Source organism: Vitis vinifera, chromosome 6 (assembly GCF_030704535.1).
Source record: "Vitis vinifera cultivar Pinot Noir 40024 chromosome 6, ASM3070453v1".
Classification (NCBI taxonomy): Eukaryota; Viridiplantae; Streptophyta; class Magnoliopsida; order Vitales; family Vitaceae; genus Vitis; species Vitis vinifera.
Genome location: NC_081810.1, coordinates 13384407 through 13399940, shown reverse-complemented (window position 1 = coordinate 13399940; position 15534 = coordinate 13384407). Strand labels below are relative to the sequence as shown.

General features: G+C 36.4%; 1 protein-coding gene and 1 non-coding gene across 2 annotated transcripts in view; one reads left to right on the top strand and one right to left on the bottom strand.

Moving 5' to 3' along the window:
* LOC100253675 (serine/threonine-protein phosphatase BSL3) overlaps window positions 1–15534 on the bottom strand; it is a 32965-nt gene that overhangs the window by 2188 nt on the left and 15243 nt on the right. Inside the window, exons 8-18 of the mRNA XM_002264578.5 lie at window positions 11219–11320; window positions 11043–11124; window positions 9937–10116; window positions 7756–8029; window positions 7408–7648; window positions 7115–7285; window positions 6505–6743; window positions 4696–4780; window positions 4482–4580; window positions 4198–4397; window positions 4021–4096 (exon numbers count right to left, since the gene is read on the bottom strand). Of these exons, the coding sequence (XP_002264614.1) occupies window positions 4021–4096; window positions 4198–4397; window positions 4482–4580; window positions 4696–4780; window positions 6505–6743; window positions 7115–7285; window positions 7408–7648; window positions 7756–8029; window positions 9937–10116; window positions 11043–11124; window positions 11219–11320 (1749 nt within the window). The remainder of the gene's footprint in view (window positions 1–4020; window positions 4097–4197; window positions 4398–4481; window positions 4581–4695; window positions 4781–6504; window positions 6744–7114; window positions 7286–7407; window positions 7649–7755; window positions 8030–9936; window positions 10117–11042; window positions 11125–11218; window positions 11321–15534) is intronic.
* On the top strand, window positions 5097–5250 carry LOC132253991 (U6atac minor spliceosomal RNA). The gene has a single exon (XR_009465942.1). It is a non-coding gene; the product is annotated as a U6atac minor spliceosomal RNA (small nuclear RNA).

The following is a 15534-nucleotide window of genomic DNA, read 5'->3' as shown; positions in this document are numbered from 1 at the left end:
CATGTTAAGTATAAACAATTGGGACAATGATGTAAAGAATTTACCACAATGGCAAGCATTAGGAGTGTTAAAAGTGAGAATTACAGAAAGAAGGATCATGGAACTAAAAAAGGCAGAGGATATATTCATAAATTGTTTATTAACTTGTCAGGTAGAAAATCAGGGATACCCCCAAAGAGAGCTAATGAATCTAAAGATAGAGAAGCTTTAGAAAGGATGAAAATATGTTTAGGCCCTCATGTTATTCCTACCAAGGCTTGAGACCTTTGGGTGATAGTGTATTATAGTAGTTTAAATTGATTGACTAAAGCATGCAGAGTATGAAAATACGATTAAGTGTAGGAAAACCACTACTTAATTACATATATCTCATAATAACATAACTTTAGTATCACACAATCATGATATCACATTATAGCTATGTTGCATGGATTCATGTATAGGTGTCGGATGTGGATCAGCATCCAAGTGTTTGATCCTTCACAACTCAAACTTTTTAGGCCACAGGGATCCAGATAAAAAGGATCCCAAAAAGGACATGGGTATTGGGATACCACACAATAAAAGACAATTCGAAGTGAAGATATTCATTTTAAAAGCTTCCATAATTTTCCTGTAATCCCGTCTTCTCTTATTCTTAAATATTCTTACAAAAATTCACATTTCAGATGACTCTTCTTTTTCTCTAATGTATTTACTAAGAAAGTGGAAAGAATAAAAAATATCAATGAAAAAACTCAAATAACCACACACAAAGAAAAATAGTGTCCGACAAGGATCCCATATCCACAATCATGTCATGTTGACAAAAGTAAGTTTTGAGAGAGTTTGAATGATCAAAAACGGCATCAAAACTTCAGTTGGATCAACCATGGACAATAGGTGACTGATTTTTCTTTTTCTTTTTTGATAGGTATGGGCAGTAGGTGACCGATGAAAAGACTGGAACTTGTTCAAAGATCAACTTAACTAATTGAAAGAAAAAAAAAAACCCGTTTCATTAAGTTGCAAGAAATTAGCTCTCTTGGGAGAGAACATAGAATTTGCAATTTTTCGCCATTGGCACATATTGGAAAAATCAATTTTACAATTGATTGATGATTGCTTATAACTTGGGTCAGATCAAATTGAATTTTGATGAGTGCTCCTTGGGTAAACCAACACAAGAAGGAATTAGAGGAACGTTCATGGACCATCATGAAACATCACAGAGAGCATTCTTTAGAATGTTGGAGTGGTTCTGCCATTGAGGCAGAGATATTAGCCTTGATGAAAGGCCCAAAGCTAGCTAAAACTGAGGATCTATCCAATCTTTAATTAGAGAGAAATTCTGCATCAGTCCTATCATGGGTAAATAAGAAGGTGGCTTGTGGAGGTTTAATGGTGGCTGTGAAAAAAAATTTATATTGCTTTAGAGTTTGGGTATTCCTTTGGCTTGAGCAGCTTACCATGTGACAGATATATTAGCAAAACAAGGAGCCGATCAGTTGATCTCTTTGAAGGATCATTATAACCCAACTTATGTGGTTATGGTTCTCCTTCAGGGTTCTTCCATGGCTTGAGAAGATTATGCCAAGGGATCCACTTCCCCCCTATCCATTTGTATTGGTGATGGAAATTTTAAGGGCTGTGGAAGATAGTCTCTTAAGTAGCTTTAAGGTTGTGGGAGTGAGAAGGGGTGGTCAGGCCTTGGAGATCTCACTCGCTTTTTATTGTTGACGTTATTACCAGTTACTTCAGCTGAGGTGCATTCTTCATGTGTCCTGAGGCAGCTCTCCAATCTGGAAATTAAGCTTTAAGTTAGCGGAAAGTGAGCTTATTTCCAGGAAACAAGGGAACATAGAGGAGTCGGCTCTGTTTCAGGTGTAGGGTGGGTAGCCAGTCATCTAAATATTTGGGATAGCCACTGGGTGGTGCTCTCAAGGCTAACTCAGTATGAGACTCAATTGAGGAACAGTTCAAAAAGGAGACTTGCTTCTTTACAAGAGATGGTATCATTGAATGGAGGGTCTTCTAATTCCCAACAAAAGCACTATGTCCAATTTGTCAATCTGTTTATGTCCTCCGTTTATGTCCTTTGCTATGCTGGAGGACATTAAACACACTCTTTAAAGGTGCACTCGGTAAATTGGTTATTTTTTGTGCTGGAAATGAGAAGGGTAGGCTATGTGTTAGCATTTTATTCATCCTTAACAAAGCGTTGTTAGGAAAGCAGTTATTGTCATAAATTTGGTGAGGAAGGGATTGGTGTTCTAGATTGGGTAGAGCAGCCTGTATGAGGCCATGGAAAGTTATTGGAAGTGGGAGGAAAAAATTTTATCCTTTTACTGGTATCTCTGGGTAACAATTGAAGAGTGACCTTTTGGCCTTAATTTGTTCTGTGGAGAGTCTTCTTTGGAGGATCATTATCTGGATTGAGATTTTTTTTTTTGATAGGCGAAAGGGAAACATATATTAAAAGTAACTAATAGAGCAGTCAGTAGAGCGGTGAAGGTATCAGATTATTGGCATATAGAGGAGAGTTGTGGTTGTGGGAATCCAAGGTTCACAAAGATCTTCCATAACAGCGACAGCACTTAGATTATTGGGAATCTTTCCTTTCAAGTATCCAGGAGCATGTGATCAGTGAAAACATGGAGGACAGATCAGCCCAGAAGAGCATCTAAGAGCAATCTTTTCTCAGTTAAATCCTTTTTTCAAACTCTATCAACTCCTTTCTAATGAGAGAGGTTTGGGAATCCTTTATGCACTCAAAGGTTGGGTTCTTTGCAGGGAAGAAGAGTTTGGGTGAGGATCCAATTATTAACCAACTCATGATAACAGGACTCTGATCAATTAGTGTTGCATGTGCAAGCAAAAACAGGTTGCTCACAGTTTATGGGCTTTAATCTTCCCAATTTTTGGGGTTACCCAAGTCCTTCCTCACTTGATGAGGGAGAAAATATCAAGTTGGCACGGTAATTTCAATGGAAGTGCAAAGGGTATATTTGAGCATTTCTAGGAGCAAAATCGAAGAACTTAGGAGGAGTCGATCTGTCATTGCTGAACCTGAAAGATTTCTTTCTGGAACCTCTGTTGGAGTGTTTTTTAAAGTTTCTTTATTGAACATACCTTTCTTAAATGTGAGACTGTCTAAAGTCAATATATTCATTCACTATAAACCAATATCTTAAAATTGCATGCCCATGTGAAGGACATACCACTTATGGTAGAATGATTAGCAACCTCTCAGCCAACACATCAAACAAATATTATTACTGATCAATAAAAATTGACAGGCAAGTCCAAAATACCCTCACTCCCTCTTCTTCAGCATCTGAGAAACTTAAGTAGCATTAGCATTACTCTATCTCATCTTCCAAATGAAATATATTTATCAACATCATCCATGTGAAAATGACATAACACTTCTTGTAAACTGTTATTGATAACTAATAACACTACTTTATCTTCATCTACGTTGGCACAGGAAGAGGACAACATAAACAACCAAAACCATCTTCAAGTGGAAATGGTTCAAAATTGAAGAATATGCTCAACAAGACTTGAACACACCTATAAAACAACTTTAACACCTCAAAAATGATAACCGCAACCAACAAAATTGACCAAATATGGAATATCCCACGATTAAAAATTTTATGCTCATTTTGTCACCCTTAACTAGCTCAAACACAACCTAAAAAAACTTTAATACCTATAAATAAAAATAGAAACTCACAAAATTAACCAAATATCCTCGACAACAAATTTTATCCACATTTCTTCAGTTCTTTAACTGGAAGAACAGTCCAAAATATGCAAAATGTTAAAATAAACAGTTAATGACAAAATTCTAAAATTGTTGCAAATAACTCAAAATCTTGCATCACATTTCTTATTAGGAAAGAAAATTAATTGTTGTAACACGCAGATTTATGTAGATTTTTATATAGTTCTAAAACAAGTATAATGTGATACCAGTACCTGAAAGATCTGATACCAAAATATAAAATGAGAACAATGTAATATAACACTCACCCCAAAAGTAACCAACCCTGGACCTCTAGCATTTGGTCGCAATCCTTCCACACTGTCATTCTCTGTTGGGTCAGACCTATGAATGCAAAATTAAATAAATATCACCAACAAATCAATAATGCAAATGAACTTTTTTATCACAAGGGACAAAATGTAACGGTATAGACATGCACTGACCACAATAAATCCATAAGAACAATTGAGCCTGCTTCCATTGTGATTGGCCGTTGAAGATTCTCAATCTGTTCCACATGATTTATTGAGCGACCAATACCACCATGCATACAGATTATTTTCTTTTCAATTAGAGCAGCTAGAGGAAGCCAATTGAACAATCGATTTATCCGATGCCAGGCCCAGATTCCATCCCTCTCACCCTGTTCAGTATGCCATAAAGTTGGTAGCTGCAACTAGTCGATACAGGGAAACTAAAACATTTTTTTGTGCATATAATCACATACCATGCGCTCAATACATTCAATCCGGAAACCGAAAAGAGCATTGATATCTGCAGCCTCATGATTACCACGAATTAAATGTACATTGAGGGGATACTCAACCTACAATATTCAAATGATTATACAGAATATCTTAGCCAATACTAGTCCAATACAAGAGTGAGCAAACATCATAAAGATAAGCAAAATGGAATATGTAGAAAGGCACAGGAGATACCTTCAAAGCAAGGAGAAGTGTAATAGTTTCCAGACTGTGTTGACCACGGTCCACATAGTCTCCTAAGAAGAGATAATCTATATATCTGATAGCCATCCATACAAAACCAGCAAACATGAAAGAAAATAAGAAAAACAGAAGAATTTCAAGAGTAGAATTGTAAGCAATATTAACATGATAAATATGAAATATTAACTTTTTTTAATTTAAGGAGAAAAAGGGAGGATAATTGGAAAGCCTGATCCCTCTTGATGCTACAAGAAAATGAAATCCTAAGACACATAACCAAATTGACCTTGAAAAACCTGGGCATGCTGCAAGATGCATATATCTTGTCAAAAACATGGGTTGCCCCAATAGCAGTCCACTTTTGGTTTCATCACAACAGTCACGACATGATGGAGTTGATAAAGGAGAAATGGTTGGCATCTCCCTCGACAGGGATGAGAACTGCCTTCGGGCTTATCTGTTATCACACAAATTATCCCCTTTCTGGGAAATGTGGGAACTGAGTTCCCAACCCTGAAGTTAAACAAATAATGATATCTTGATTTTAAAAATTCCATAGGCAATTTCATTTCATCACTGCAAAAACCTTAACTTGAATTCGAAGCTTGAAACCTGATTCGAGACAAGGCAAATCCAGAAAACATTCAGATTGGATTCCATAATGACACTGGATGTGTTTCCTTTATATTATTGGAAGTAAATCTAGGAAATTAGAGTGGGAATGATTAAATTCCTAAATGTGATTCAAAGTCAGAGGACAGAAACTGGAAAAACAAAAACAAAATCTGTAAAGCTGAATACCCAGTATATTCTTCAAGTGAAAGAGTCAACAAAAGAATTTGACTTATTGCAACATTATACACTACTTCCTTTAGCAATTCTCCATTTCTTTTATATTTGATGGCAGCTAACTCTTGGCCATGAATAGTGAATGAAATACAAAAGCGGAACCAATTTCAGAACAGGGCAACAGAAATTCAAGCTCCACAATAAAGAAGATTCTAGAACACCATACAGAGTCAGCATCAGGTTGCACCCCAAAGGACAGCCTACTCAAAGCAAGGTTTAGGACCATAATTTACGATTGCATTACTGTTACCACAGAAGCAGTATAAATTCATTGATGATTATATCAATTTTATTTAGGAAAAAACAATTAACAATAGGGCATACGTGGTTTTAGAATTTTAAGTTGAACTTAATCGATTCAAAGATGGAAAACAAGAATTGTAAGAGTGCTATAGAAATTGTCCATGAAGAAGCATGTATATATGCACAACCATGTCCATGTGCAAGTGAATCCATTTAAGCAGGCATAATATACTACTAAAAGGAACATGCCATTAGCATGTAATGGAAGTAATAACCGTACACCAACAGAATGCAACATCCAACAACTTGCTGCCATAAGTAATTGAGATAAAGGAACTTCCAGATTAAATCTTCATGTATAAACAAACATCTTATAAAAATTATTAATTGATAGACATACAACACAATCACTTTTATTGTTTATCAAACTGATTTTTTGGTTTGACAATCTGAAGTATGTCATAGGAGCAATAGGTAGTAATTATGGCCCTCAATAGAAAGAAAATTCAATCTGAAACTAGCATATCATACTTCTCAATACATTAGGATCATGGCATGGATTAGTTAAAGAAGCTTCATTAGCATCTATATAAGAGAGGGCAAACATATAAACAAGGTGACCATGGCATGGATTAATAAAAGAATTGACAAAAAATAATGAAGAGAAGGATGTTGGGTTGCTCAGCCCTGTTAGGTGGAAAAACTTACGCAATGTCTCCAGCAGTTGAAGGGGAACCATACTCATCAAAAAGGCGCATGAGATCCCCAAATTGCCCATGCAAATCACCAAATATCTTAACAGGGGCTTTTATCTGAAGAACACTTGGTTCACTTGAAAATATCCGTTCAGCACTGTCACAAAGATCCGCTATTTCATTGCAATCTAGGAAAAATTGCCGGCGAACCGGAGGCTTCCAACCACGAGGCTTCAGAAGATGTGCTATCACCTGGAAAATATTGATATGCCAAGATTATCATTGACCTAATAAGACGAGATTGGGAGAAAAACTACATAATTCCAAATTGGATAATAATAAAGAAATAAAGTGTTGCACAGTCATACAAATAACATAAAATTATAGGGCAGAACAAATTCCATTCTGCCACTTGATATTGAATTATAGGGCATAACAAATGCACAGATAGACATGCACCCTAATTGAAATCAAATCAATGGATCTTATACCAACTATTTGTTGACAACTGCATGAATTCTTTTCAATATTCCAATTTTACACGAAGCAGAGATAAATCTACATATATTGACAGAATCAATATCTTAAAATACATCATATACATTAAAAACAATTATCTGTACCTTCTTGGGCACACTGTTGATAGACATTTGCCGATCCAATAGTTTCCTTGCTGCAGTTGCACTCTCTGGAGTTCCATAGCTGACCCTTCTGCCCTCATTTTCAAACTGGTCAATTGAGAGTTGTCTCACCATGCCACCCAAAGCTCCACCAGTTTCAGCAGCTACAACCACCTGAGAATACATATAAAAGAAATACCACCAGATAAGAAGTCACATTTATCTATAAATATGTTGACAGCAAAAATTGACTTGAAAAATAACATTCAAAATGGGAATTAAAATCTAATACTGACAGCCCTGTGATGCAACCGAACTCCAGCAGGAGCAATATTATTTGATCCAGCAGAATCAGGCATTTTAATCAAGGTAGATATCTGTTTTCCACTAGGGGTAGCCTCTGCCCCACGATCCCGGTCTGGTAGTTCAACTTCTCCATTGACTTGCCGAGCTTTTGCAGCAGCTAATGTGGCACTTATAGCCTCAGCTTCGGCTGCTGAGGCCTCAACCAAGTACTCAACACCTTTACTCAGTCTCCTGCAGAGTAACAATATAGCTCCTTGAATGAATTATGCGCCAAAACCATGCTATTCAATAAATGACATCAAATGAAAATCAATATACAGATGCAGTAGCTAACTCACCGGGATCCCTGGAGCATTGCATTTTCAGTGCTTATATCAGTATACATATCACCATTTACAGGAGGAGCTACAGGAGTTCCCAGGACAACTGAACCATCAGGAGCTGCCTCAGGAATTGTTTGCCTCGTTCTTTCATCGATGAATCCATACCTTCCAGGTAACCTCCCTGCCTGTAAATTCGATGCAGCTGCTGCTGCTGCTGCATGTGAAGCTGCACTTGTTGTTTCAGCAGCAGCCAGATCTTCAGCAACAAGCAGGTCATCAAGCAACACACCTGTTGAAAATACAGAACACATTTGACATGCTTAGTTATCAATTATCATCAACCAGCCTATTGCTTAGAACACCATGGCATTGGTGCAATACAAGATCCATAACCCGTAAAAGCTCTGAAATCCTTTATAGAAAACAATCTTCTAGAGGTTAGCTAGCAAAATGAAACAGTTTTTTTTTCCCTATAATGTGAATATATAGTGACAGAGAGATTAAAATGAGATTTCACCATATGATTCATCTATAGTATTTAAAATGCAAAGAGAGGTGCTTTGATCTCTCTTTTCCTTTTCGTAGATATCACAGGCCACTGCTTTCATTTTGGTACCCCAAACAACAATTAATGGTTAAGATATTTCTAATAGCATGTACTCTCTAATAAAAGGAAAAAAATCCCAAGAACAGCACTTGAGATTTCTAACATGTAACTAGAACTTAAAAGAACTTATGTGCTTGACAAATGTGTTGTAATAGTTCAAATTTCTATCAATTATGCAGTTTCATTTGGATAGGCAACATATCTTGTCATTGCTTCCACTTGGTGCACAACATTACTGCTCTACCATATAACCAACCTCACACTCAATCCATCATTTTCTGGGTTAATCTCTGCATCTAAATTAGCCATGCTGTTTGCTAGTAATGGCATGAGTTTCCCAACTCTTTCCTTATTTGTTTTTCTGTATTTCCAAAATGTTTCCATTTCTTAAAGTATTACAGCTCATGCAAAACAAAACTTAATTCAAGCTGAATCATATCCATTCTTCCTCTCCCCAGTTTTGCTCTCTTTGCAATCAACAAATTAAATATAAAACACACAGACAGCTTAGGGAAAAAAATGAAACTTAATTCTACCCACATCATATCCATACTTCCTCACCCAGTTTTTGTTTTCTTTTCAATCAGCAAATTAGACATAAACATACACACACATTTCCCAACCTTTTTCTTTCTATTACTTTTACTATATTTCCAAAATGCATCCATTTCTTAATGCATTACAGCTCAGGAAAAGACAATTATATCCATGTCATATCCATACTTCAACTCTCTGTTTTTGTTATCTTTTTAATTAGAAAATTAAATAGTTCTAGCCACATCATATCCATACTTCCTCTTCCATTTTATGTTTTATTTTTTCACACAACGCACATATTTTTCTTCCTTTTTTGTTTTCTTTTTCACTAGCACATAAAATTTAACTCCAGCCACATCATATCTGTATTTCCTCTCCCCATTTAGTTTTCTTTTCAATTACCAAATTAAATATAACACAAACACATTGCAAACCCCAGAGAAGCCCTATACCAAGGAAGGAGATTTGGAAAAATCTTTCAATAAGCACTTAAAGCCTTCAAAATCCTATAATTCCACTCTGTACATATCCACCAAAACAAACATACAAAATCCAGTTCTTAGAATCCTCCCTCACATCGTTTATTGCATTTACTTCACATTTAGCCATGCACATGTTCTAATCTATTTGTACTTCTCCAATCATCCTCTATCGAGGCTACTCTAAAGTTCGCTGAATGCAACCATTGCTTCCCAGTCTTTCCAGTCATTTGTTCTTGGAAAAATCCAATCCCAAATGACACTCATGCAACAAGGGAATTTTTTTGTGCTAGTGCATTCCTTGCCTACTTCAGTAAGTCCTTTTAGTGGCATGAATTATAGAATAAAACTCATAACTCATCAGTCTTGCATTTCTCTCTAAACAAATAAGACCTATAAGTACTTGCTAAGGATGCAAGTATTTTCAATGTCCTGACATGCTATACAATGATCAGCATAATAAGGTTAATAGAGAATGGTATATAAGAGCAATAGGAGGATGGCAGCTCCATTTCTGAAATTAAATTAAAAATGCAACAAAATGAAATTTCACAAACTAGGTTCATCTCTTACCACCACGTAAACCACCATAAATAAAGATCAAGTCACCAACAGCAGCAGCCGCATGTCTGCAACGCCTGGTCAATTCAACTGCAGCGTCCCCACCAGCTGCATCAGCACTATATTTGCCTGTCCTGGGACTAGTGACTACAGACTTCGTATCACACCAAACGCCTGCTGCAGTATCCAACACTATAAACAGGAGAAACATGAGGAACTTGTGAGGTTTCTGCACAATGGAGCATCACTTTCCAAAAGTAAGACAAACTTTCTTTTAGTATAATAACAATAACATCAAAGATAATAGACTTTGATAATTTTTTTCTTAAAAATATGTAAGGCTTCCAGAATTTTATGCAAAAACATTACAAGGTCAGCACCATTTTGAAAAGTTTGAACCAGAGAAGCCTAAAAAGTAAAGTGGCAGTGTTATTAAACAAGAATATACTCTCTTCAAACTTAATAATACAGATTAATTTGAATGTCAACTGATGGGCAAGTATTCTCTAAGTTTCTCCCACAGCGCCAGCAAAAGAAAAAATACTCATTGACTTGCTTTGGCAGGCAAGATGAGTCCAGAACAGCCTTAATAGAAATACGATAAAAAACATAGCACTACATGATAAAATAAGCAAACAAAAGGGAAGATAATAGGCATGGAACTGAGATAAGAACAACAAATCAGAAACAGATCAGGTGTGGTGTAACTATTACATAGGAAAGAAGAAAAAGAAAAAGCAGCTGCATCAAAGCAGAACTTTTGGACACAAAAGAGAGGGGACGCCTAAGTTTATTGTTGTCTTTGGTCTTGAGTCAAGATGCAACCTTGCCCAGACCGACAATAGCTACCTCCTGATCAATCAACAGCACTCACAAGACCCACCTACAGCCTAGGTGACCACACTATTCCTAGATGTGTAAAATGCATCCCTGCAGCAAGAGGTTAAAGATTCCATCTCAAATCATATCCCACAACCATGTCTTGTGCAAAAACAAAAGCAACCACCAATTTGTCTTTATTCCCATCCCTGTTCCCCTTGTTAGACATATCTAATAAAATTCTCCAACTATGCATGTATACAAGAAGGTTAAGGTATGCAACTGCCAGAATCAAGTACCTGCAACACTTGATGAATCTTCTACCATGCGTCCACCACCAAGTGCCCCTCCAGATACATGGAGCCGAGCATTAACAAAAACCTAGAAAGCATAATGTAGCTAAGTAACTAATCTTCCAAAACAAGGAACAAAGCACAAGGGGAAAAGAATATTTTCAAAGGCAACCAAAACTTACTGCTGCATGTTGATATCTAGGAGAAGGTGAAACACCAGGAGCAATTGCCCATTCCCAACGACCATCTCTATGTTTAGCAAGTCCATATGCACTTGCCAATGGCTGCAAGAATCAGAAAAAATAAATAAATAATACTGATAATAATAATAATAAATAAAGGTTAAATAAATATTACAATATGTATGTTTGCATATGACAAAGAAAATGGTGTAAGAGGCATAATTATCTGTTGCTACAATTAGAAAGAGAGCATCATTTAAACAGAGTATGGCACATATATGACACTTCAACAAACTAGTACCAAAGTGTTAACCAGCATTTCAGTAACAATTCTGGGCCAAAGTTTAAACTTGCAAAAAGTTACAGGTTGCTATAGATTTTAAAAGGCAAATAAAATAAATCAAATAAGCACTTAAGAAATCTAACAATGAGACACTCCCATCCCCAAAAGATACATCCAGTAATAAGATGTTCAACCATTTTAACAGAGATTTCAGGCTGCATTATGCAGCATACATATAAACTTTGTTCTCCAAATTGCACTAACAACATTTTCATCATCTATCTGCCATACAAGGTGAAGAGTGAGGAGTTGGTAGAGAATGATCCAAAGTATTATTCTTGTAACAGAATGATTTTATTAACAAAGAACATTAATCAAAGATTTCAGTAAAAATATATAGAGATAAGAGAGACTAAGAACCTATTTTTGATAAACAAAATTCCTAGATACTACTTAAATGAATAAATTGATAAGTCTGGCGCTTGAACGAGTGTATCAATATATCAACATAACACGCAATATTGATGTTTCTAAGTGACCTTGTCCAGTGAACAACACAGAAAATGGCAATTTTAACGTCTCTGTTCCATCCATGTAAAGAGAACAAATTTGAGTGCTAGGAGACCCAAAGGAGTTTGCAATCAACCTACTAAAAGATCTATTTAGTTGTCATGAAGTCCATAAAGCACCAAAAGGAGAAATGAAATCATCCTACTAGTCCCACGTAAATAATAAACAAATTTTAGGGGGCAATGGATTTTAGGGTATCATTGCTAACATGGAAAGAAGGCAAATTCTGGATGTTGTACCCATTGCTAATAAAGCCCACTCTAGCATGAAATGTGCTCATAAGGGGATCATTTGGAAACTGGATATTGAGAAGGCTTTTGATCATGCCAACTCGGACTTTTGATTAATAGTTTTGGATGAAATGGGTTCTGGCATCAAGTGGATAGATTGGATCAAGTGGTGCATCCCAACAGCTTGACTCTCTATTTTGGTAAATGGCAACCCTTCAGGTTATTTTAATAGTTTTAGAGGATTGAGGCAGGGTGATCCTTTATCCCCCTTACCTCTTTATACCAGCTATGGAGGCTCTCTCGAATATCCTAAATAGGTCATAGAAGGGGGAATTCATCTCAAGTTCCTTAGGTAGTGGAAGGGGAGGAGCAGGAATGGAGGTATCCCATTTTCTTTTTGTCAATGATACACTTATCCTTTGAGATGTCTTAAAGGAGAAAATGGAATATTTGAGGAGGATTCTCATGTGGTTTGAGGCAATCTCAGGCTTTAAGATCAATCTGGAGAAAAGTGAGTTAAGATCAATTTGTTGGGGAGGTTGCCAACGCGAAAAAGATTGTTAAAGGTCTTAGGTTGCAGCGGTAGAACCCTTCCTTCTACATATCTTAACCTTTTGCTAGAAGCACCTTTTAAATCAACTCAAATTTGGAATGTGATTGAGGAGAGATTTCAAAAATGACTAGCTATGTGGAAAAGTACCTATCAAAGGGAGGCAAATTGACTCCAGTTAAGAGTACACTTTTTGAGTTTGAGGTTGAAAAAGATCCAGAGAGACTTCCTTTTAGGGGTGTGTGTGTGTGTGTGTGTGTTTTTAGGGGGAGGGGGGTAGGGCCCTTGAGAGCAAGCCACACATGGAAGAATGGTCCTTAATTTGTCAAGAAAAGAGATATGGGGGGGGGGGGGGGGGGGGTTTGGACTATGATACCCGAATTCTTCAATTTCACCTAACGTACCTGTGTCAATAAGACATTACATGTGTATGGGTATGGAATCCTTATTGAACACTCTTATTTTACTTTAGGCGTGACTGCTTGATTTTTCATTAATATCCTTTTATTCTTTCAACTTTCTTAGTAATAATTACACCAAAGAGAAAGAAGAGTTAGTCGAAAAGTGAATTTTTGTAAGAATATTTAAAAATAAAAGGAAAAAAATGACTATAGGGAAAATATAGGAGCTTTTAAGAATGATATCTTCACTTCCATTTTATTTTTAATTGATTTTTCTTTTATTATGTCATATCTCAATACCCCATATCTCCTTTTTAGATCCTTTTTAGTTGAGTTCCCGTATCCTAAAATTAATTTAAGTTATGAAGAATCAAACAGACACCTAGACACATACTTGCATTCACCACTCATACTCAAACTCATGTGATATAGGGTTTGGATATTAGAAGTTTATCCATCCTTAACAAAGCTATGCTTGGCAAGTGATTGTGACAATTTGCTAACGAGAGTGACTTCTTTTGGAAGTGGGTAATTTTAGGGAAGTATGGAGAGGAAGAAGGGGAATGGAGCTCTAGAGAAGTAAGGGCAGGGTAAGGAGTAAAGGTGTGGAAAGCTATCAAAAGCGGGTGGGAAAAGCTTTAAAAGCAAAATGGCCTTCAAGGTAGAAAATGGGTGGAGACTATAGTTTTGGATGGAAAGGTGGTGTGAGGATGAACCATTAGGTGAGGCTTTCCCAATTCTACTCTCAATAGCTTCCACCAAAGATACATGGTATCTAAGATGTGGAAGCAGCTTGGAGAGGGTGGACATTAGAATCCTAGGTACACAAAACAAATCCACAAATAGGAACTAGATGAGGTAGAAGCCTTTTTAGGAAACTACAGGCACAATTGATTTGCAGTAGTATAGAGGATAAGATGGCTTGGCAGCATACAAGATGTGGTAATTTCTCAATTAAGTAGCGTTATTCCTCCTCTTCCATTGAAAATTCAAAGGTGTTCCCTACAAGCTTGATTTGGAATCCTTCGATCTTGGTGAGGGTAAGTTTCTTAGCATGGGAAGCTACTTGGGGGAGATTGGACCAGCTTGAAAGAAGGGGATGGAGAATTCCAAATAGATGCTATCTGTGCAAAGGTGATAAAGAAACAATTGATCATATCCTCCTTCACGGTTCAAAAACAATCATGTTGTGGCATCTTATTTATGCTCTATTTGTGATATGGATAATGCACTCTACCATGAGGACTGCCCTTTTAGGTTAGAATGTTTCTTGTGTCAATAAGAAGAGAATGAAAGCCAAGAGAGCTTGTGTTTATTTTGGACAATTTAGAAAGAAAAAAATTGGAGAGCTTTTCAAAACATTAAAAAAGGGGACCAACTAATCAAGCAAACTTCCAAGTATATTTCTTAGGAGTGGGTTAGAATGTATATAAGTGACAACTCTATGTCCATGTTCGACTTTATTGATTGGTTAAACTCCAAATGAGGCAGGGAAATTGTTTTTTGTTTTTCCCTTAACATTGCTTAGCCATTTTAGCACCTCTACGTACATCCTGTATACCTTTATTTGCCTTTTGTTAGGCGCTACTAATATATTCTATCTTTGCCTATCAAAAAAAGACAATGGATTTAAACATGATCACTTCATTGATTTTTTATATAGTCAAACAAAATAATTTCATAGACAACACCAAAGAAACAACTCACCAAAGTACACATGATATATACAAAAGGGCACCAACATTATGACTTTATTTACAATTTACCATCATTATGGCCCAATTGGCTACTGCTTTTCTTTAAGTTCTTGTTGGCCTTGTGTTCCTTGAAACAAACTTGCCATCAAAAAGTCTAATGCTTAACAAAGATTAATTCAAACTCTCTACCAATGAGCACTAACTGAAAAGTATTTCCAATTGGGGTGCATTATTATAAGAGAATTATCAATTATCAATTACTCACCACACTCAAACCCCTATTTCCCGGTATGAGTGTTTAGCTAGGTTGGCAATTCCGAACAAAATTCCTAAGTGTCCCCTAACTCGGTTTACCAATCCCTCTTCGGACTATTTGACCTTTGAAGATTAAGACTTTGCTAAGAGGCTGAGGTATCTAGCCGAGTGTGTAGTAATTGAATGTGAATCAACCTTGTTTTTTTCATATTTAAATGAGTTAAGAAAGCTAGGAGAAATAGTTTTTGGTGCAAGGCTTTTATTCCCCTGTTTCTGGATCAATCCAAGTGTAGGGGCAGATCAATCCAACTAACCTATTTCTAAGATCAA